General features: G+C 44.3%; 1 protein-coding gene across 3 annotated transcripts in view; it reads left to right on the plus strand.

Annotated features, from left to right (window-relative positions):
* The first annotated feature begins 391 nt into the window (after positions 1-391).
* Positions 392-22,334, plus strand: part of zgc:110329 (uncharacterized protein LOC550500 homolog) — a 185,715-nt gene continuing 163,772 nt past the window's right edge. The window contains exons 1-2 of one of the 3 annotated variants that reach the window (XM_052040876.1): positions 414-525; positions 10,111-10,213. Coding sequence is in view for 1 of the 3 variants with exons in the window: in XM_052040874.1 (XP_051896834.1) it covers positions 433-525 (93 nt within the window). In the remaining 2 variants the exon portion in view is untranslated. Of the gene's footprint in view, positions 526-10,110; positions 10,214-14,609; positions 14,732-22,334 lie in introns of those variants that run through there. The other 2 variants (XM_052040874.1, XM_052040877.1) reach the window with 2 other exon arrangements.

Genomic DNA, 22,334 nt, shown 5'->3' on the forward strand with positions numbered 1-22,334 from the left:
GGATGGTCAGAGGGGGGATGGTTGGGGGAGGGAGGGAAGGGGGGATGGTCGGATAGTCGAGGGAGGGAGGGAGGGAAGGGGATGGTCGAGGGAGGGAGGGAGGGAGGGAGGGAAGGGGATGGTCGAGGGAGGGAGGGAAGGGGGGACGGTTGCGGTAAGGGGGGATGGTTGGGAGGCAATGAATTGGGAGGGGAGTGGGGTAGCCCCCAAGATGTAGTGAGCACAATGCAGGTCGATGCCCTCGCTGGTATAAGGGGTGCCACAGCTGGGAGCAGCCAGTGTGGAGATGAAAGGCCAGCTAGCAAGAACAATGACTGTCGGAAGCACGAACCGCCCCGTAACCCGCCAACTGCTTTTGCTTTCAGTTTCCGCGGCGGAAGCTCGCAGCACCGGCGCACTAAGCCTGCGGTCCCAGGTGAGGGACCGGCAGCGATGGGCGGCCGCTCCCGGCTGCGCTGCACGGGCGCCGACGCCGGATACTTCATCCTCAAGCTGACGCTCGGGGTCTCCGCCACTCTCTTCTGGGTGAGTGGGGAAATAAAAATTGGCCGTCAGAAAATCCACATTAAAGGTGGACGGCTGACTCACTGAAGGTGCTTTGATTGGGTGGGATCTTCCTGGGCCACAGTTTATTCCTTATTCTCTGGAAATTTTATCCCTATAATTGGAGCTGGAAGCCTCAGTTTTTGTTTCATTGACCTTAATTTTTTTTTGCTCTGGTTAATTTGGTCTTTTGTTCAATTCCCTATTAAAGGGAAAGTCCCTTAAGGGGATTAGTATATCTGCAGACACAATTAAAACCATCAATAGGTTTTTCTGTGATTTAAAAGTGGAATCAACACTCTCAGATACGGTTTTTTTTCAGGGTGGGGTCGGTGTGATGTAATTTATCAAACTCTTCAACATTGTCAAATATTAGGAATTAAAATCTGTGATTTAATTAAAGGTTCCCGGCATGCAGACTGGATTGTGGCGTTTAAGAGGCTTTTAGATAGACACATGAATATGGAGGGATATAGATCATGTACAGGCAGAAGAAGTTTAGTTTCATTCGGCATTATGTTGGACGTAGACATAGTGGGCCCAATGGCCTGTTCCTGTGTTGTACTGTTTTAATAAGATAGATATCTTTATTGGTCACATGTGCAACGAAACACACAGTGAAATACATCTTTTGTGTAGAGTGTTCTGGGGGCAGCGCTCAGCTTCCTGACCAGTACGTCTTTGGAATGTGGGAGGAAACCGGAGCACCCAGAGGAAACCCACGCAGACACAGGGAGAACATACAAACTCCTTACAGACAGCGGCTGGTATTGAACTCAGGTTGCTGGCGCTGTAATAGTGTTACGCTAACCACTATTCTACCGTGCTCCAGGTGGAGATAACCAACTCCTGTCAAATCTGAAGGGGGTTTGACTCTGGGGTACTGCCCCACTTAATATTTTTACTTCCTGAAAACTGAATTCCATTTGGTTAAATTGAGTTGTTTTATTTGTTTGAAGGTTAAGCATGCTCTTAGTTTAGTTGTATGTGCAACATACAATCTGTTGGAAGAAATAAGATAAGATCTTTATTAGTCATGTACATCGAAACACACAGTGAAATGCATCTTTTGCATAGAGTGTTCTGGGGGCAGCCCGCAAGTGCTTCTGGCACCAACGTAGCATGCCCACAACTTCCTAACCCGTACGTCTTCGGAATGTGGGAGGAAACCGGAGCACGTAGCAGAATATGTGGGGGGTGGGGAGGAATTGTCGATATTTTGGGTCAAAACCCAACATCAGGGCTGGCTCCTCATTTAAGTATCTGCAGTCTCTTGTATCCCCTAGTTTTATGTACAGTTTGTCTACTCCTGTATAGCCAGCCCAAGTCATCTCACTGTCCTGTTCCTTCTCAAGCCTGAGCTTTCCTGGTTTCTGCCTGCTTACCTTGTGTCCCCTTCCAGATCCATTATAGGATAATCTACTATCCAATTGTTTGGAAATCCCGATGGCTTGGCACATGGCTGACTGGGTGATGTGCCCCATGCTCCTTTTAACTTACCTGGTTCACTGTGGTACTGTGTAACATTTAAAAGTGAATTAAAAGCATGTTGGGGTATTGATAGAACATAGAACATTACAGCACAGTACAGGCCTTTTGGCCCACAATGTTGTGCCGACATTTTATCCTTCTCTAAGATCTATCTAACCCTTCCCTCCCACATAGCCCGCCATTTCTCTATCATTCATGTGTCTATCTAAGAGTCTCTTAAATGTCCCTAATGTATTTGCCCCCACAACCTCTGCCAGCAGTGCGTTCCACACACCCACCACCCTCTGTGTAAAAGAAAAACTTACCCCTGACATCCCCCTTTTATCTTCCTCCAATCACCTTAAAATTATGTCCCTTGTGTTAGCCGTTGTCGCCCCGGGAAAAAATCTCCGACTGTCCACTTGATCTATGCCTCTTATAATCTTGTTCATCTCTATCAAGATACCTTTCATCCTCCTTCTCTCCAAACTGAAAAGCCCTAGCTCACTCAACCTATCCTCAGAATAATACATTCTCTTTGTAACCATATGGTGCTGTGGTTTCTTCCCACATCCTGATAAAATGATGAGAGGCATAGATAGACAGCAAGTATCTTTTTTCCCAGGGTCGAAATGTCTAATATTAGATGACATGCATTTGAGTTGAGAGGGAGTAAGTTCAAAGGAGATGTGTGGCACAAGTTTTTTTTATACAGTGTGGTGGGTGCCTGGAATGCACTGCCAGGGGTGGTAGTGGAGGCAGATATGTTAGAGGTGCTTAAAAGGCTCTTTGTTAAGCACATGAATGTGCAGAGAATGGAGAATATGGACATTGTGGAGGCAGAAGGGATTAGTTAGGCATTTGATAACTAGTTTAATTAGTTCGGCACAACATCATGGGCCAAAGGGCCTGTACCTGTGCTGTACTGTTTTATGTTCTTTGTTAACATCCAATAGTCCAGAAAATCTGCCAGTCAAACACCATAGTCTTGAGGGTGCCAGATTATCGGAGTGTTATTGTAGTGAGAACCACCTGCCCTTACAACTGGGTGTAAAATATGTCATTGCATTACTTTGAAGAAAGACAATGGAGTCATCCCTGGAGTCTTTGGAAAAAGTTATCCATCAGTCAATACATAAAAACTGATTATCCGATTACTGCATTACTGTTTGTGAGAACTTGCTTTGCTTATGGCCTTTCCTACTTTGCAACATTGACTTCACTTCAAAAGTATGAAGTGTAGATTATGATGAACTTCCTGAATTCATGAGATGTGCTCTGTAAATGCAAATTTTTCTTTCTCCTATCTTTCCCAATCAGTTCTCATGGCAACCCATTCTTGCTGCACTGCAAAAATATTACCCTTAAAACATCTCTTCACCCACTGTGAAACAATTGTAAATTGATTTTCACCAACTCTCCAATCAGTAAGTACATGCTTAAGAATTCATCCCCAGTCAGTAGGGCTAAACATGCTGTATAGTCACATCAGTGTGTTATATTCTTCCTGTGCAATTCATTCCATTGAGTTCAAGAAAACAACACACTAAAATGACTATATAATGTACTTAGTGCTACAGAGTGGGGCTAAATTTCTAGGCAATTCTCACTTTACTCAATCAAAGCCATTCAGAGTTTTAACAACATCTGTTGTCAAATTTTCAGCAGATGGAGTGAGCTGAAATTTCCTTAACCAGTCAACACTTGTGATTTTCAGATTCATTCTTTGAGTAGGATTGTAGAAAATGGATCAAAGATGTACACAGCACAACGCAGATGAAACATGGCCAAGAAAAATTTGGAAGTGGGTGGGTGGTGGTTTGTGGATGTGGGTGATTTGAAGTGTGCTTCACATTCCTGCTACAGACCAATTTCACATCTTTCCCCCTTCCGCCCCTCCCCCCCCCCACCGATATTTAATAGGAGTTGGGGCTCAGAGAGATATGGGCTGAACACAGGAAATTGGGACTAGCTGGGTGGGCTCCGTGATTGGAATGGACTAGTTGGGCTGTCGGACGTGTATCTGTGCTACATTGATCTATAACTCTAATTTGCAGTTGTACAAGATGTTGGTGAGGTTGTACTGAGAGTATTTGTATAGTTTTGGTTACCCCGTAACACGAAAGATATTATTAAGCTGGAAAGAGTGCAAAGAAGATTTACAAGAATGTTGGTGGGACTCGAGGGCCTGAGTTATAGGGAGAGGTTGGGTAGACTAGGACCGCGTAGGAGGTGTGACCTTACAGAGTTGTATAAAATCATGAGGGGTATAGATAGGGTGAATGCACACAGACTTTTCCCCCAAGGAAAGGGAACCAAAATCTAGAGGGGATAGTTTTCAGGTGAGGGGGCGGGGAAGATTTAAAAGGGGTCTGAGGGGCAAGTTCTTCACACAGAAGGTGGTACATTTATGGAATGAGCTGCCAGAGGAAGTGGGTGAGGCAGGTACAATAACAACATTTAAAAGACACTTGGACAGGTACATGGATAGGAAAGATTTAGAGGAATGTGGACCAAATGCGGGCAAATGGGACTAGCTTAGATGGGCATCTTGGTTGGCATGGACCAGTTGGGCTGAAGGGCCTGTTTCTATGCTGTATTAATCTATGACTCTATAAATCCTCCATGAATTTGAAACATCAACTAAACAGCATGGGACAAACAAGTAAATCACAAGAGTTTTTTAGGTTTAGGGAAAATGAGACAACTCTGACAATTCAGCAATGAATTATCAACACTACTTTCTGTGTTCGAGGCTCTGGAGTGGGATTTGAAACCATGACCTTCTGAATTGGAGGTGAGAGTGCTGGGCACTAGATCAACGCTGGCAATTAGCTGTGGGCTGCATTAACCTCCTAGGCAGGCTCCTGGACTCCAGAGAGATGGTAGAAAATGATCCTAAAAATGTAATTAAATAGATATCTGATCATTTTCTCACCACGGCTCACTGGTTACAGAACAGTAAATCAATCCAGGATTAAATAGCTGAGAGGTACTTCCCTGAAGCTACATCAGTCACTCGGATAGTCATTAGTTGGTTGTGACTTTGGTGGAAAAAGTCTTAGGAAGAAACTGGTGTGGTAGAAGGGTTGCAGTTCCCTTTTCTGTTGTATGTTTTTCTGATTTACATAGAACAGTACAGCACTGGACAGGCCATTCGGCCCATGATGTTATGCCGATCCTGATGTTAGTTTATACTAAATGTCCTCCTCCTGTGTATCATCCACATCCCTCCATTCCCTTCATATTCGTGTGTCCATCTAAAAGCCTCTGAAACTCCAGCAAACTGTCTGCTTCCACTTCGACCCCTAGTAACCCATTCCAGGCACCTACCACCCTCTGCATAAAAAAAATTTGCCCCTCACATTGACTTTCCCCCTCTAGCCTTAAAAACATGTCTTCTGGTGTTTGACATTTCTCCCCTGGGGAAAAGATTCTGACTGTCTATCTATGCCTCTCATAATTTTAAAATCCTCAATCAGGTCTCCCCTCCACCTCTGACACTCTAGGGAGAACAACCCAAGTTTGTCCAACCTTTCTTTGTAGTTCATACCCTCTAATCCAGGACGCATCCTGGTAAACCTCTTCTGCACCCTTTCCACAGTCTCCACATCCTTCCACTAATGGGTGACTCTAATGCACACAATACTCCAAGTGCAGTCTGACTAAAGTTTTATACAGCTGGAGCATGACTTCCTTACTCTTATACTCAACACCCCTACCAATGAAGGCAAGCATGCCATACGCCTTCTTTACCACCTTATCTACTTGCATAGCCACTTTCAGTGAACTATGGACTTGGACCCCAAGGTCCCTTTGTAAAGAGTTGGTAAACAATTTACCAATTACTTCAGCAAGTGGGTGCTCACAGATGATAATTTGTGATTTGAATGTACGTTCAGGCACAGGTGTGTTTGTGTGAGCATTTTTTTATGATTATCTGTGTGTGTGCATTGACAAGGTTCATGGCTGAGGTCAATAGGTTTCTGAAATTAAGCGTATCAAAGGATATGGGAATTACTTAAAAAAGTGAACAAAGTGAAGAATCATTAGTGATTTTATTGAAAGGTGGAGCAGACTCAACAGGCTGTACAACCTACTTCTGTTCGTATTATGGTCATATTCTTAACTGTGTGAATAATCAGTGTGGGTCTCTAAGGGTGTGTTTGTCCAAGGGAGCTCATCTTTGACTGTGTGTTTGTATATGTGAGTGGAGGGATATGTGCCTAAGTGAACCTTGCAAAATCTTTATCCCATTCTTTCTTTCATGGTTGAGTTTACTTTTGGGGAGCATGTTCCCTCACAGCTAGGACGAGGAATCAATCTGATATGTCCGGACCTTGTCCCTTGCAACACTATCTGAAGTTGGCCCAAAAGCATGGTTGGGACACACGGTTATATTAGTGCAGTACAAAGCAATGTTGGTAAACAGCAGGGCTGCTGCTGTATTTCTTCTTGCAACTTCACCAGGTAGAAGGCAGAATCAATACTCTTTAATTATACAGTGTGCAGTAACACAAAACCCTTGATGTTTAGTTTCGCAAAACAGCTCCCTTAATCCCTCTGGTCTGCTGGATATCAAAATGCATGCTGCAGGTACAACTGAAGTTATAACCAGTCAGGGGAAACCCACAGCCTTGTCTGCTGCAGTCATGGAGTTATATAGCACAGAAACAGGCCCTTCGGCCCAACTAGGGCCATCCCGACCAAATGGAATTGGAATTTGTTTATTATTGTCACGTGCCAAGGTACAGTGAAAACTTGTCTTGCATACCATCCATACAGATCAATTCATTATACAGTGTATTGAGGTAGTACAAGGTAAAATAATAACGGAATGCAGAATAAAGTGCAACAGCTACAGAGAAAGTGCAGTGCAGGTAGACAATAAGGCGCAAGGTCATTACGAGGTAGGTTGTGAGGTCAAGAGTCCATTTTATCATACCAGGGAATTGTTCAATAGTCTTATAACAGCACAATAGAAGTTGTCCTTGAGCCTGGTGGTACGTACTTTCAGGCTTTTGTAGCTTTTGGCTGATGGGAGAGGGGAGAAGAGAGAATGTCTGGGGTGGCTGGGGTCTTCGATGATGTTGGCTGCTTTACTGAGGCAGCGAGAAGTGTAGACAGAGTCCATGGAGGGGAGGCTGGTTTCTGTGATGTGCTGAGCTGTGTCCTCAACTCTTTGCAGTTTCTTGCAGTCACAGGCAGTGCAGTTGCCATACCAAGCTGTGATGCATCCAGATAGGATGCTTTCTATGGTGCATTGATAAAAATTGGTGAGGGTCGATGGGGACATGCCAAATATCTTTAACCTCCTGATGGTAGACCACTATACCAGTAGTGGTGCTGGTGAGCTTTCTTGGCTGTGGCATCTACGTGATTTGACCAGGACAGGCTGTTGGTGATGCTCACTCCAAGGAACTTGAAGTTCTCAACCCTCTCAACCTTAGCAGCTTTGATGTAGACAGAAGCATGTGCACCATCCCCCCTAACTGAAGTCAATGACCAGCTCTTTTGTTTTAATGACATTGAGGGAAAAGTTGTTGTCATGACACATCACTAAGCTCTCTATCTTCTTCCTGTACTCTGACTCATCATTATTTGAGATACGGCCCAATCTGCAAATTTGTGAATGGAGTTAGAGGAGAATCTGGCCACACAGTCCTGAGTGCATAGGGAGTAGAGTACAGGGCTGAGGATGCAGTTTTGTGGGGCACCAGTGTTGAGAATGATCGTGCCGGAGGTGTTGCTACCTATCCCTACTGATTGAAGTCTTTTAGTCAGGAAGTCAAGGATCCAGTTACAAAGGGAGGTGTTGAGTTCGAGGTCTCAGAGTTTGGTGATGAGTTTGCTTGGAATTATAGTATTGAGGGCAGAGCTGTAGTCAATAAACAATAGACTAATGTAAGTGTCTTTACTGTCCAAATGCTCCAGAGACGAGTGTAGGACCAGGGAGATGGCATCCGCATCGACCTGTTTCGGCCGTAGATGAATTGCAGTGGGTCAAGGTTGTCTGGGAGGCTGGAATTAATGCGTGCCGTGACCAGCCTCTTGAAGCACTTCATGATGGTGGATGTCAGAGCCACCGGGCGATAGTCATTAAGGCACATTACCTTGTTTTTCTTAGCTCATCTAAGCTAGTCCATTTTGCCCACAATTGGCCCATATCCTTCTAAACCTTTCCTATCCATGTAGTTGTCTGACTGTCTTTTAAACATTGTTATTGTATGTGCTTCAATCACTTCCTTTGGCAGTTCATTCCATTTATGTATCACACTCTGTTTAAAAAAAAGCTGCCCCTCAGGTTCCTATTAAATCTTTACCCTCTCAGCTTAAACCCGTGCCCTCTAGTTCTCGATTCACCATCCCTGGGAAGAAGACTTGGTGCATTTACCCTATCTATGCCCCTCATGATGATGAATCTCCCCACACTTTAGAATGCGAGATTATTGTTAATAACAACAGACAATTGTTTCTTTGGTAACATTCCCAAGTTTGTAAAGACTCACTTTGTAAAACCACTTTTAATTTGATCTGAAACTGCTGCTAAGACTTGCAAATAACTCTTCAAGATAACATTTATTTATTTTCTTTAAGAGGGCTAACAAAGTGTGTTGGGTTGTTTGGTTGTAACCAGATCTTTATCACAGAATCATTAAAGTTTATGATTCAGAAGGAATATCTAGGGTTAATCCCACTTCCTAGCTATCAGTATGTGGCCCTGCAGATTATAACTTCAAGTACTCATCAATGTACTTTTTATTTATAATGAGGGTTTCTGCCTTTTGATCTTTTAGACTGCGAGACCCAGGACCATCGGAATTCATAGTCATGGAGTTATTCAGCGTGGAAACAGGCCCTTCTGCCAACGTGTCCCTGCCGACCAAGTTACCTATCTGAGCTAGTGCCATTTGCCTGCATTTGACCCATATGCCTCTACACCTTTCCTATCCACGTACCTGTCCAAATGTCTTTTAGATGTTGTAATTGTCCCCGCCTCTGCCACTTACTCTAACAGTTCATTCCACATGCCCACCACCCTCTCAATGAAAAAGTTGCCCCTCAGGTTCCCTTTAAATCTTTCCCCTCTCACCTTAAATCTATGCCCCTCTAGTTTTGGACTCCCCTTCCCTGGGAAAAGGATTATGATCATCCACCTTATCTGTGCCCCTCTTGATTTTATACACCTCTATAGGTCACCCTTGTTCAATGATTTTTTCCCCCTCCTCTAATCCCTCTGACAGTTAATAGAGTAATAGACTCATAGAGCCATACAGCAGAAAAACGGGTCTCAGCATATCGATGCCAACCTTTTGCCCATCTACACTAATCTGGAGTGCCTATGTTGGGACTGTATCCTTCTATGCCTTGCCTATTTAACTGTCTCTCTAATTACCTCTTAAATGTAGTAATTGTATCTGATTCCACCGCCGCCACTGGCAATGCATTCCAGATGTCAATCGCTCTCTGCGTAAAGAAGTTTGCCCCTCAGGTCCCATGTCAATCTGTGCCCCACCTCTTCCCTAGTTATTGTCCATTCTGCCAAGGAAGAAGTCCAACCTGCTAACCATGTCAAGGATTCTCATTTGTTTATACACCTTCACTAAATTTCTTCACAGCACCGTTTATTGAAGAAAGCCCAGTCCATGAACAAATACATTATTTCATCGCGTTTTTTGGCACCTGTTCATTGCTGTATGATTCATGAAAACAGAAAGCAGAGATGGTGAAGTGTTGGGGAGAGTTGTGAGAGTAAAAGGTCCCCGTACGGTGCATCATCAAATAGAGAGTCATGTGCTTGGCATTGATCAGCAATGCATTGTTAGCTTATGGAATAAATGAATAATTGTAAACTGTAAATGATGAAAGCTCATGTGGTTTGAAAGTAAGAGAGTTCTCTCTGGGTATACTGGCCAATACTTAATTTTCAAAGGAAAGCATGCATTATCTCTGGGTAATTCACTGTGCACATTGGCAGCTGGGTTACCTACATTTCAACACTGTCTTCAAACAGGTTTGATTGGCTGTCAAGTACTTTGGAAAACCCTGATATCATAATAGATGCGACTGAACTCTGCATGTTTCCTTCATTACCAGCCCTCGGATTTTGAATGACTGTAGCTTCTTCTGCAAGAGCTCTATAGCCTGGTCAGAACAAGGTCAGAACAAGGTCAGACTTCATCTCTTGGGCAAAGCAGAGGTAGGTTCACTCTGTAATAAAAACAGAAAATACGGGAAACACCCATCAGATCAGGCAGCATCTGTGAAAAGCTTCAGGTCAAAGACCCTTCACCAGAACTAAGCAAGTGAGATATACCTTCCTTTGGGGAGGGGTTGAAAGGGTGATAGGTTACACAGAAACAGGTTGGGGATGGGTTGTCAGGACTCTGAGGAATGTTTGTTGATCAGTTTACTCAGTGTCCAGTACCTTACTGAGGTTCCCCCTGTTCAGAGTTAATCAATGCAATATAGGAGAGTAGTTCTATGGATGTCAACTTTCGTTGGGATTCACCAGGCCTCTTTCAACCTTTATCAAAGAATCATCAAGGTTTATGATACAGAAGGAGATCATTGGGCCCATTGTGTACATACTGGCCGGAAATGGACTCTTGGTTAATCCCTATTCGGCAATATGTGTCGTCCCGAAATCAATTTCCCTTTCCGTCTGCTGTAAATAACACAGTGCCACAAGGTTGATTCGAACAAATACCTTTATTAGCAGTGCACCGCTAGGAGAATTCTCTTTAGCACTCACTAAGAGTCGCTTCCCGAGTTCTCCCCGAACAAAGGGCAGACAGACATTTATACAGGAATTGTCACGCACATCCCATGCAAATGGTGCCGCAAGTTTCGGTCAAGCTATAGAGATCCCGAGACAGCTATCACACCTTTTGTCTTAGTATAATTGAGTTATAATCAAGGCTTTCAAAGGCAGGTATCACCCTTCATTGTTCAGACCAAGTCTTCACCTCGATGTTAATTACACTCAGTATCGCCACCGTCTGACATATCGGAATGGTTTGATACCCGAAGCTTAACATACTTAACATTCCAACCTAACTACTGGGTCAGCAGCTTGCTAGTCCTTGCTAAAGAAATATAAATGCATATATATATATTTTGTTTGCCAGTTATAGGTATGGTTGCAATTCTTAACCCTTCACTTCCTCATATGAATAACAGGGATGTTGGCCTGGAGCACTAGCAGATCTTGCATGTGCATTAAAGTGGTTGTGAGGCCCAAACCATTGTGTGGAGGAGATGGGCCTTGTCTAGAAAATGCTCACAAGGACATTTCCTTTGTTTGCTCTGCTGTTGTGGAAGTTGAGTGGGGTTGCACTTAAGGTGGTGTGAGGGTGAAGAGAGTCTCAACGAGCTGGATGGAATTTTGGTGAATTTGATGCTAAGTCAACAATTTTAAGTAATTTGCTTTTTCGGTTTTCATCATCACTGGTCAGTCTGCTGGAATAACTTGGTTTCTTTCTCTTTCCACAGACACTGCTTGATCTGTTCGACATTTCCAGCATTCTCCTTTTGATTTCAGGTGTCTGCAATAGCATTAACCCACATTCCACCGCTTTTACATGCGGCTTTGTGTTTTGTCTCTCTCTATTTGCCCTTGTTAATCTATTAGCGGAATGCAATTGGGATCACCTATAACCCTATCAGAGACATTCCCTCTGTCCTATCTATCTCTGCAACTTAAAACTAATTGTGTTCTCACTGTCTTGGTTCTGGTGAAGGGTCTTTGACCTGAAGCTTTTCACAGATGCTGCCTGATCTGATGAGTGTCTCCAGTATTTTCAGTTTTTATTACAAGAGTGAACCTATCTCTGTTTTGGTCCACAGGAATGAGTCTGATATTGTCTGATAATGAGTCAGGCTATAGTGAAGTTATAGTCGTTCAAAATCCCCAGGGCTGGTAAAGGTAGGAAGTACTGGATTTCAGTAGCACCTTTCATACCATCAGGGTTTTCCAATGCACTTGACAGCCAGTGAAGTCTGTTTGAAGACAGTGTTGCAATATAGGTAAGCCAGCTGCCATTATGCGCAATGAATGACCCAGAGATAATATGTGCTTTCCTTTGAGAGAGAAATATTTGCCAGAATACTATGCCCAGAGAGAACTCTTGTTCTTCAAAATGCTGCTTTTTTATGATCACCTCAGACTGCAGATGGGGCCTCAGTTTAACAGTTAATTGAAATTACTCCTCCTCTGTTTGTGTGGCACTTCCTTTGTACCACAGTGTCAAATCAAGATATTGGCTCATACATTGGCACAGTCACCCTGTGTAAAAGTGGCACTGTCCTCTCCTATAAATGGCATTTTCTGTCTCTGAGATAGTACTGTAACACCTGGTGTACTTTGGCAGTGTCATCTAGTGTGTCTCAGCACTATCATCCTACATGAAATGACACAGTCACCAAGCATACCCTGGCACTGTCACCCACTCCACAATGACACAGTTGCTCAGTATAACTGCTGCAATTATTTCGTGAAGTTTATGGGTATTCTGAGGATTGCTTTATATTTTAAACTTGATATTACAAAATGCAACCATGGGTAATGTGCTGAGTATTTAATAATCTGGTATGTGATTTAAAGACATGAAGAAGCTGTATTGCTTCCATTTGACTGTAAAATGTATCTCAAAGCAGCAGATTTCTGAATCATCAGTAACAGATCCATTGCATCTAAATACGTCAAGAAAGTCAGTCCAGACGATGCAAGGGAATTGAAAAGTAAAATTCAAACATAAAAATATTCTAATTATAGATGTTTGTAATTATAGTCTGCAAGCATAAACAGTTGAGTTCAAAACATTGGAGGAATTTGAAAGCTCGTGGGAGAGTTTCTGTTCTCGAGAGAGCCGATCAGACTTTCTTCAGTACGATCTCGCCTTCTGTAGTCTGTCTGATTGACTGGCACGAGTCACCACAGTGAACTCGGGAACATGGTGTAAATATGCACAAATCAACTGTTTTATCATAAAGGCTTTTTGGGGGGAATTGAAGAAGATTTATTTGTGTCTGCTTCAGTGAAATGAATGCTTAAATAAGGTGCAGTGTTTAGCCGAGCCTGTGGATACTGGATGGCTTGTAGTGGGCATGAATGAATAAATGTCTAGTTGTTTCCAGAGCTGTAAGGGAATAGTGAGAGAATGGCAATATTTTTATTCCATGAAAAGGAGAAAAACTGCAGCTCTGAGACCTTGCTGAGTTTGTTCTGCCTGTCAGTAAATTAAAATGAGATTTCCCCATTACCTCTGCAACTTCTCTTTATTGCATAAATATCTCTGTCAGGCATGCTGTAGATCATGGGGATCGAGATTAATGAAAGTCCTGCTCCCAGAAGAATTCTTCCTGTTTAACACTTCTTAATTTTTGTTGCGGAGCAGAGATATTTCACCAGTATCTTTTTGATTAAAAAAAGCTTATTGTTTCCTTGTGATTTAATGAAAGTACTTTGTGGAGAAGCTGCCTGATTCCTCTTTGCATTTGGGTTTTTTTATTATGTAAGTGTTTGCATCTGGTATGGTGTGCATAGAATAAAATTGTCATTTGTTAATTAATTTATAATTAATTAATTTATGTTTATTTATGTATTGGGATGTGGGCATTGCTGGCAAGGACACCATTTATTGGCCACTCCTAATTGCTTTGAGAAGGTGGTGGTGAGCAACATTTTTGAACTGCTGCAGTCCTTCTGGTGAAGTGCTTCCCCAGTGCTGTTGGGGAAGTTGTTCTGGGATTTGGACCCAGAGATAATGAAGGACCAACAATATGTCCAAATCAAGATGGCGTGCGACCTGGACAGAAACCTGGAGATGGTGGTGATCTCATGTACCTTCTGCCCTTGGTCTTCTTAGTGGTAAAGGTTGAAGATTTGGGAGGTGCTGTCAGAGTGCCAGAGGTGAAGGGTAGTGATCTGGTGCTTATCAAGTGGGATGTTTGTCCTGGATGGTGTGAGGAGAGAGAGCTGAACTCATGAAGGCAAATGGAGATTATACCACCAATTCCTGACATGGTGGAAAGGCCTTGGGGTGTCAGGATATTAGTTATTTGCTGTAGGATACCCAGACTCTGATATGCTTTTGTAATCACAGTATTTATATATCTGATTCAGTTGATTTTCTGGGCAATGGTGACCTCACAGGATGTCAATCATAGGGAATTCAGCAAGGATAATGCCATTGAATGGCAAAAGTAGCTGGTTAGATTCTCTCATTGCCTGGCATTTTGTGGCATGAATGGTACTTGTCATTTATGACTGGATATTGTCTAGGTCTTGCTGCATGTAGGTGTGGGCTACTTCATTTGCAGAGTAGTTGCAGATGAATTTGGTCATTGTACAATCATCGGCAAACATTCATACTTCTGACTTCTTGATGGGTCTAGGACCTTGCCCTGAGGATCGTCAGCAGGGATATCCTGGGGCTGGAATGACTGACATCTAACAACCACATCCATCTTCCTTTGTGCAAGCTGTGACTCCAACCACTGGAGTGTTTTCCTTTGATGCCACAGACATCAAGGCAGCATTTAACTGACTGAAGTCAGAACTCATCAACTCCTACCTTGATATCAAAGGAAGTCATTCTCATCCCACTTCTGGAACTCAAGTTCTTTGGTCCATGTTTAGACTAAGTCTGTGATGACGTCTGGAGTGGAGTCGTCCTGGAGAAACCCAAACTGAACCTTGGTGAGGACGTTATTGGTGAGTAAGGTACTGTCAATGAGAGCTTCCATCCTATGCTGATGAAATTAGCTGTTTTGGACGTGCTTGCTTTTGTTTTTGAACAGAACCTACCTGGGCAATTTTTCACATTGTTGGGTAAACCCCACTGCTGTAACTGTATTGGAACGACATGGGTAGAAGTACAGCTGATTCTGAAGCACAGGCGTCAGTATTACAGCTGGGATGTTATCTGCTTCCAGTGCACTCACCTATTTCTGGATATCACGTGGAGTGAATTGAATTGGTTGGAGAGTAGTTTCTGCAATAGTGGGGATCTTAGCAGGGAGCCAAGATGGATCATCCACGGCATGTCTGAGTGGATGTGACCATACATTCCAGCCTCATTTCAAGCTGTCACGTGCTGGGACCTGCCATTGTTGAGGATGGGGATATTCTTGTAACCTTATCCATTTCTTATTGATTAATTGTCAACCCCCATTCATGACTGGACAAGACATGACTGCAGAGCTCAATGCATTCTGTTGATTTAATAGCTTTGTCTATTAAATGCTGCTTTTGCTGTTTACCATGCATGCAGTCCTATATCACAGCTTCACCAGGCTGGCAACTCATTTGTGGTATGACTAGAGCTCTTCCCAACATGCCCTTCTGCTCTCCTCATTGACGTAGGTTTGATACCCTGATCTGATGGTACTGGTAGTGTGGGGTATATGCTGGCCCACGGGGCATTACAATTCCAGCGACGTAGGTTCGATCCTGACCTGTGGTGCTGTATGTGTGGAGTTTGCATGATCTCCATGTGATCACCTGGGTTTCCCCGCATGCTCTGGGATTCGTCCCATAGCCCACATATGTGCTAGTTGGTAATTGGTTTATTATTGTCAAATGTACTGAGGTACTGTGAAAAACTTTGTTTACATGCAGATCATTTCACCACATCAGTACATCGAGTTGGTACAAGGGAAAGCAATAACAGAATGCAGACTATAGTGTTGCAGTTACAGAGCAAGTGCAGTGCAGGCAGACAGTAAGGTGCAGGGCCAAGGCGAGGTAGATTGTTAAATCAAGATTGTCAACGACTGTAAATTACCCCTAGTGTGGGTGGGTGATAGGAGAATCAGACGGGTGCTACTGGGCATGTGAAAGCCAATAGGTCGCAGAGAAATGAGATTGATGGAATATCCCTGAAAACCAGGATAGACTCGATGGGCTGAATTGTTTATAAGATAAGGTCTTTATTAGTCACATATACATCGAAACACACAGTGAAATACATCTTTTGCGTAGTGATTTTGGGGGGCAGCCCGCAAGTGTCGCCACGCTTCCGGCGCCAACATAGCATGCCCACAACTTCCCAACCTGTACATCTTTGGAATGTGGGAGGAAACTGGAGCACCCGGAGGAAACGCACACAGACACAGGGAGAACGTACAAACTCCTTCCAGACAGTGGCCGGAATTGAACCCAGGTCGCTGGCGCTGTAAAGCATTGTGCTAACCAATGTCTTAAGGAAATATAAGGATACAGATCATGGTGGTGCACATTTCTGTAACTGCCAGATCTGTTCTGAGTTTATCACAAGTGGCACGACATGGTGGAGGATATCCTCGGTGTGAAGACAGGAGTTTGTCTGCATGAGGATTGTGCATTGTGTCACTTTCACCACTGCTTTCATAGACAGACGCATCAGTCATGGAGACCAGTGAGGATGAAGCAGGTAGGTTTATTCAAGTAGGTGGTGTCGTAGACAATGAAGATGGTTATCAAGAATCACAGCGGGATCCTGATCAGCTGGGCCGAGGAATGGCAAATGGAGTTTAATTCATTTAAGTGTGAGGTGTTGCATTTTGGGAAGACAAATCGAGGTAGGACTTTCACAGTGAACGGTAGGGCCCTGGGGTATGTTGTAGAACAGAAGGACCTAGGAGTAAAAAAAATGGACAGTGGAAATGTTTAGAGGGATATGGGCCAAATGCAGGCAAATGGGACTAGATTAGATGGATATCTTGGTTGGCATGGACCAGTTGGGCCAAGAGCCTGTTTCCGTGCTGTATATCTCTGTGACTCTATGAATCTATTTCCTTGTGTTGGTTCCCTCGCTACCTATGTTAGACACAGTCTGGCAGTTATGCCCCATGGCCAGCTTGGTTTGTGGTGATGCTACCAAACCACTCTTGGTGATGAGCACTGATGTCTCCCCACTTGAGCATATTCAGGACACTTGCTGTTTTTAATGGTTCTTCCATGTGTTGTGCAACATGTTGTTGCTGAGGGGGCAACAGTGGGTAGGAATCAGGAGGAGGTCTTCTTGTCCATATCCAACCTGATGCCATGAAATTTCAAGGGTTTGGAGTCAATGTTCAGGACTCCAAGGGTTACTCCCTCTCACGTGTTTATCGCTGCCAGGTAGTGGATGGGTCCTGTGGTGGGACAAGACATCCAGGGATAATGATAGAGGAGTCCTGCTCTGATTCATCAGCCAGTCTTCCTCTTTCTATTCTGATGAATACAGAGCAACTCCATTTATATTCAGGGGTTGAAGGGATTGCTTGGTGTGGCTCCAGTACATAGAATGAGCAAGAGTCCTGCAAGGTCCTGCTTTGTGCTGGGCAGACCCTGTTGTGTGCTGGCAATTGTGGAGGACAATATCAGTGAGTAATCAGAGTGCATTAAACTCGTTGAGCTTCTCCTTCCCATTCCTTTTGCAGTAGTACACAAGCACAGTCTTCAGCAGAATGACCACAACTGCCCTAAAGTTTTAGTTTCATAAAACTTCCAGCTGAAGCCCCTCTTTGGGTAGAAAACATTAGTTCAGCACCAACTTCATGTCCCAACCTATTGGGGAAAGCTTGAGAGGAGTTACGTCATTAGGAGTGGCACCAGAGCAGTGAAATTCTTAAACTGTGCTGGCTACTTATCTACAACCACATCCTGAAAAAGAATTCACCTGATTACATGACCTGCAGTATCATTAATCTGAAATGTTAACTCTGTGTTTGCCAATTGACAGCTATCTCACCAAGCACCTGTGCAGTGTCCTTAAGGGATACTTTCCTGACTAAGGAGAGCTCCAGGGTGGTCTGTGGGGCTACATAAATGTAGTTTTTGGTCTACAAGTGTTTTGACTGTTTAAGGGAACTGTGCATGTCCGGGTTACTCTGTGATTTACTGCATCAGGCCTACAATGAAAATGGCAGTATATGTGAACTGCATGATTCAGAAAGAAATTGCAATGCATTTTCTAATCATGTGTCTCTTTCACAAATGACTGCACCCAACACTTGAACTACCTCCCATTGGATAAAGAAAGCAGCCAACATGTTGGTCCTTCCCTGCCCCACATCCCAAATTCACCCCAATAAATTTGCAAATGTCCACCCTAATAAACCCACCCTATCCAAATCTGTTCCTCATTGTTTTAGCTGATGAATTGTCTATTCTGAAGCATTCACATCTGAACTATGAATTTTTATGGGTGCTTTTGGTTGTTCTTTGAATATCCAGTACTTTAAGTTTTTGGCTTGTGATTATTCTTTACCAGTGCTCCAACAGGACCCATTCTCTGGAGAGTTTTGGATCTCATACAGTCCATTCCCTTGGCCCGTACCACTTCCATGATTAGCTTTCTTGGCTGACTTGACATTCTGTGAAATTGGGCGCATTAATTAATTTTAAAGCTGGATATTCTGTATCAAAATTACTTTAATTGGACATCCTTTTGGTGTCTTGGATCGCTGTCCATGTTTAAAAAAAAAACAAGAATTTTCTTCAAAGGAAGTTAATTGCAACCTCAGCAAGAGCAATAATGGTCCAGAGTAATTTATCCTGATTAACTTTTTGGCTTTGTGTGAGATTACTATATACATTTTAAAATTGAGATGTTGAGCATAGGATGCTGATTTCTCAGTAGTATCTTTCAGGACATCTCTCCACTGCAAATAGTTCATACCATGCTGATTAAATACTGGTGGCTGGAAAGTGGAGCTCACAATCTTTTGGTGTGCCAAATATGTGCTGCGTGTATTACAAATGCCCACACTGATTGCCCCAAAACAGTTGCAAAATTGGGCAAAAATACACGAGCAATAACATGACAGCATTTTCCCCACCAATTAAAGCTCTAATAAGGGACAGCAGCAGTTTATGTTGTGACGTCTATGCAGAACTGGCAGATGCCATATTGCTGTAGTGACTGCTGAGAAGTGAGGTCGATGTTAAAGAATTTTTCCTGTGGCGTAGTACGTAGAGTCATAGAGCAGAGAAAAAGGCCCTTCAGTCCACTGTGCCCATGTCAACCATCAAGCACCGTCTACACTTATCCCGTTTTTCCTCTTGTATCCCCATTAACTCGTCCCTGATTCTCTTGTCATCCACCAACTCTGGTGGCAATTTACAGTGGCCAATTAACCTACCAAGCTGCACATCTTTGGCATGTTGGAGGAAATCAGGGCACCCAAGGAAACCCACACGAACTCCACATAGACAGCACCCAAGGTCAGGATTGAACCTAGGTTGCTGGAGCTGTGAGGTAGCAGCTGTGCCATCTGCACCACTGCTTTAATTGGTGGGGAAAATGCTATTGTGTTACTGCTTGTGTAATTTGCCCAATTTTGCGACTGTTTTGGGGTGATCAGTGCGGACATTTGCAGTGTACGCACTACAGGGTGAAACCATTGTGGTAGGAAAGATTGTTGTGTCTATACTTCTTGCTGCCTTGGTAAAGCAGCCAGCATAATCAAAGATCCCACCCACCCTGGACATTCTCTCTTGTCCCCTCTCCCACCGGGCAGAAGATACAAAAACCTGAAATCACGTACCACCAGGCTCAAGGACAGCTTCTATCCCACTGTTATAAGACTATTGAATGGTTCCCTTGTTCAATAAAATGGACTCTTGACCTGATAAGCTACCGCATTATGGCCTTGCACTTTATTGTCTGCTTACACTGCACTTTCTCTTTAGCTGTTACATTTCATACTGCATTCTGTATTGTTTTACCTTGTACTACCTCAATGCACTGTTGTAATGAATTGATCTGTATGAACAGTATGCAAGACAAGTTTTTCACTCTACCTCAGTCCAAGTGACAATAGTAAACCAATACCAATACCAAATGTGGGGTAGGGGGAGTACGGTGCACTCCAGTGTATCTGGGCAGCCCCCATGGGATGGATTGTCTTGATCGACCTTGGTGGTGTGTATACGCTCAAGGCTGCAGTCTGCTCAAGGGGCCATAGACAGCTCAGAATTGATTTTAAAATGAATCATCGATCAGCAAAGGGATCTCCAGTAATAACACAAGGCCGGCCATTATAAAATGAGGCTGGGAGACACTGTGTGCAGGAGCTGACAGTGCAGACCCTCTTAATTGCCATCTCATTCCCAAACCCTTTGCAAAGTGCTCTTGACTTTTTCTGTGAGTTAATAACAGAAGTTGCAGGTTATCCCCCAGGTTCTCTGATTTCTGTTGGCATTGGAGGAAACGTGCTGAGTTGACCTGTGCAGTCATCAGCTGCATGGTAGATGCTGGGTTAACATCAGCTGCATGGTAGATGCCGGGTTAGCATCAGCCACTCTAAGGTGAATCGTCCCCGAGCCAATTTCCCAATAGTGCAAATCAGCACAGAAGTAATTTTGAGCTCAATTTAAGGTATGCAAAACAGTGTTTTTTTACTTGAAAATGAGCAGAGTTGAGCCCAATTTCTAGCCCTCTTTGTTTATAGTATTGGGACCAGTTCAAAGGGTTGAATACACCTCCTATAAGAACAATTGATCATGGTTGCTTGTCTGGATGAGCAAGCCAAGAGAAAGGGCAAGATCAGTGCAGCCTCCTTTGCCGTCAATGATGAACATAGGATCAAGAGTATAATAGAACCATGGAAAGTTTATAATGCAGTAAGAGGTCATTTGGCCCATCTTATCGATGCTTGTCTAAAAAGAGCCACCTGGTCCAACCCACCTTCCAGCACCAGGGCTGTAGCCCTGCAAGTCACACCTCTTCAAGTATACCTCCATATGCTTGTAAAATGTGAACACACAAGAGATTCTACAGATGCTGGAATCTGGGGCAACACACATAAAATACTGGAGGAACTCAGCAGGTCAGGCAGTATCTATGGAGGGAAATAAACAGTCGACGGTTGGGGTCAAGACCCTTCATCAGGACTGGAAAGGAAGAGGGCAGAAGCCAGAATGATAAGAGGAGCACAGGTTAGCAGGTGATAGGTGAGCCCAGGTGAGAGGGGGAAGGTAGGTGGGTGGGGGAGGGGGGATGAAAGGGAGTGATGAAAGAAGCTGAGAGGTGATAGGTAGAAGAGGCAAAGGGCTGAAGAAGAAGGAATCTGGGATATCCTTGCTTTTGCGGTGGACGGAGCGAAGGTGCTCGATGAAGCAGTCACGTAAACTGCTTCGGGATGGCTATCGGTGGGGCAAGGGAGTCGCAGAGAGCGCGATCCCTGTGGAAAGCAGGGAGGGGGGGAGGGGAAGATGTGCCTGGTGGTGGGATCCCGTTGGAGGTGCCGGAAGTTGCGGAGAATGATGTGTTGGATTCCGCATGATGCCGTTGGATGCCCTCCCGGCACTTATCCCTGCAACCGTGCAAAGTGCTACACCTGCCCCTACACCTCCTCCCTCACCACCATTCAGGGCCCTAGACAGTCCTTCCAGGTGAGGCAGCGCTTCACCTGTGAATCCGACGGGGTCATTTATTGCATCCGGTGCTCCCGGTGCGGCCTCCTCTACATTGGTGAGACCCGACGCAGATTGGGTGACCACTTCGTCGAGCACCTTCGCTCCGTCCGCCGCAAAGGCAAACATCTCCCGGTGGCGGTCCACTTCAATTCCACACCCCACTGTCATACTGACATGTCTATCCACGGCCTCCTCTACTGCCACGTTGAGGCCAGATGCAGGTTGGAGGAACAACATCTCATATTCCGCCTTGGTAGTCTCCAACCTGACGGCCTAAACATCGATTTCTCTAACTTCTGGTTACCCCTCCCCTCTTCACCCCCCCCCCCCCCCCCCCGGTGTCTTCCCTCATTCCTGTAGCCTCTTCACCCCTTCGCTTTCCCCTTCCCCACCCTCGTGACCCATCCATCTATTCCCCACCTCTGTCCCTTTTTTCAATGGTCTACTGCCCTCTCCTACCAGCTTCCTCCTCCTTCAGCCCTTTGCCTCTTCCACCTATCACCTCTCAGCTTCTTACATCACTCCCTTTCATCCCCCCCTTCCCCACCCACTTCCATTTCTCCTCTCACCTGGACTCACTTATCACCTGCCAACCTGTGCTCCTCCCCCTCCCCTAACCTTCTTACTCTGGCTTCTGCCCTCTTCCTTTCCAGTCCTGATGAAGGGTCTCGGCCTGAAATGTTGACTGTTTATTTCCCTCCATAGATACTGCCTGACATGCTGAGTTCCTCCAGCATTTTGTGTGTGTGTGTGTGTGTGTGTGTGTGTGTGTGTGTGTGTGTGTGTGTGTGTTGCTTGTAAAATGTGATGGGGTTTCTTCTGCTATCACCCTCTGTGGCCATGAGTTCTGGACTCCCATTCCCCTCGAGGTATTGAAAGCTTTCCTCATTTGCCCTTTAATTCACTTACTAGTTTTTGAACCTCTGCTAAG

The sequence above is a fragment of the Pristis pectinata genome, chromosome 29 (assembly GCF_009764475.1).
Source record: "Pristis pectinata isolate sPriPec2 chromosome 29, sPriPec2.1.pri, whole genome shotgun sequence".
Classification (NCBI taxonomy): Eukaryota; Metazoa; Chordata; class Chondrichthyes; order Rhinopristiformes; family Pristidae; genus Pristis; species Pristis pectinata.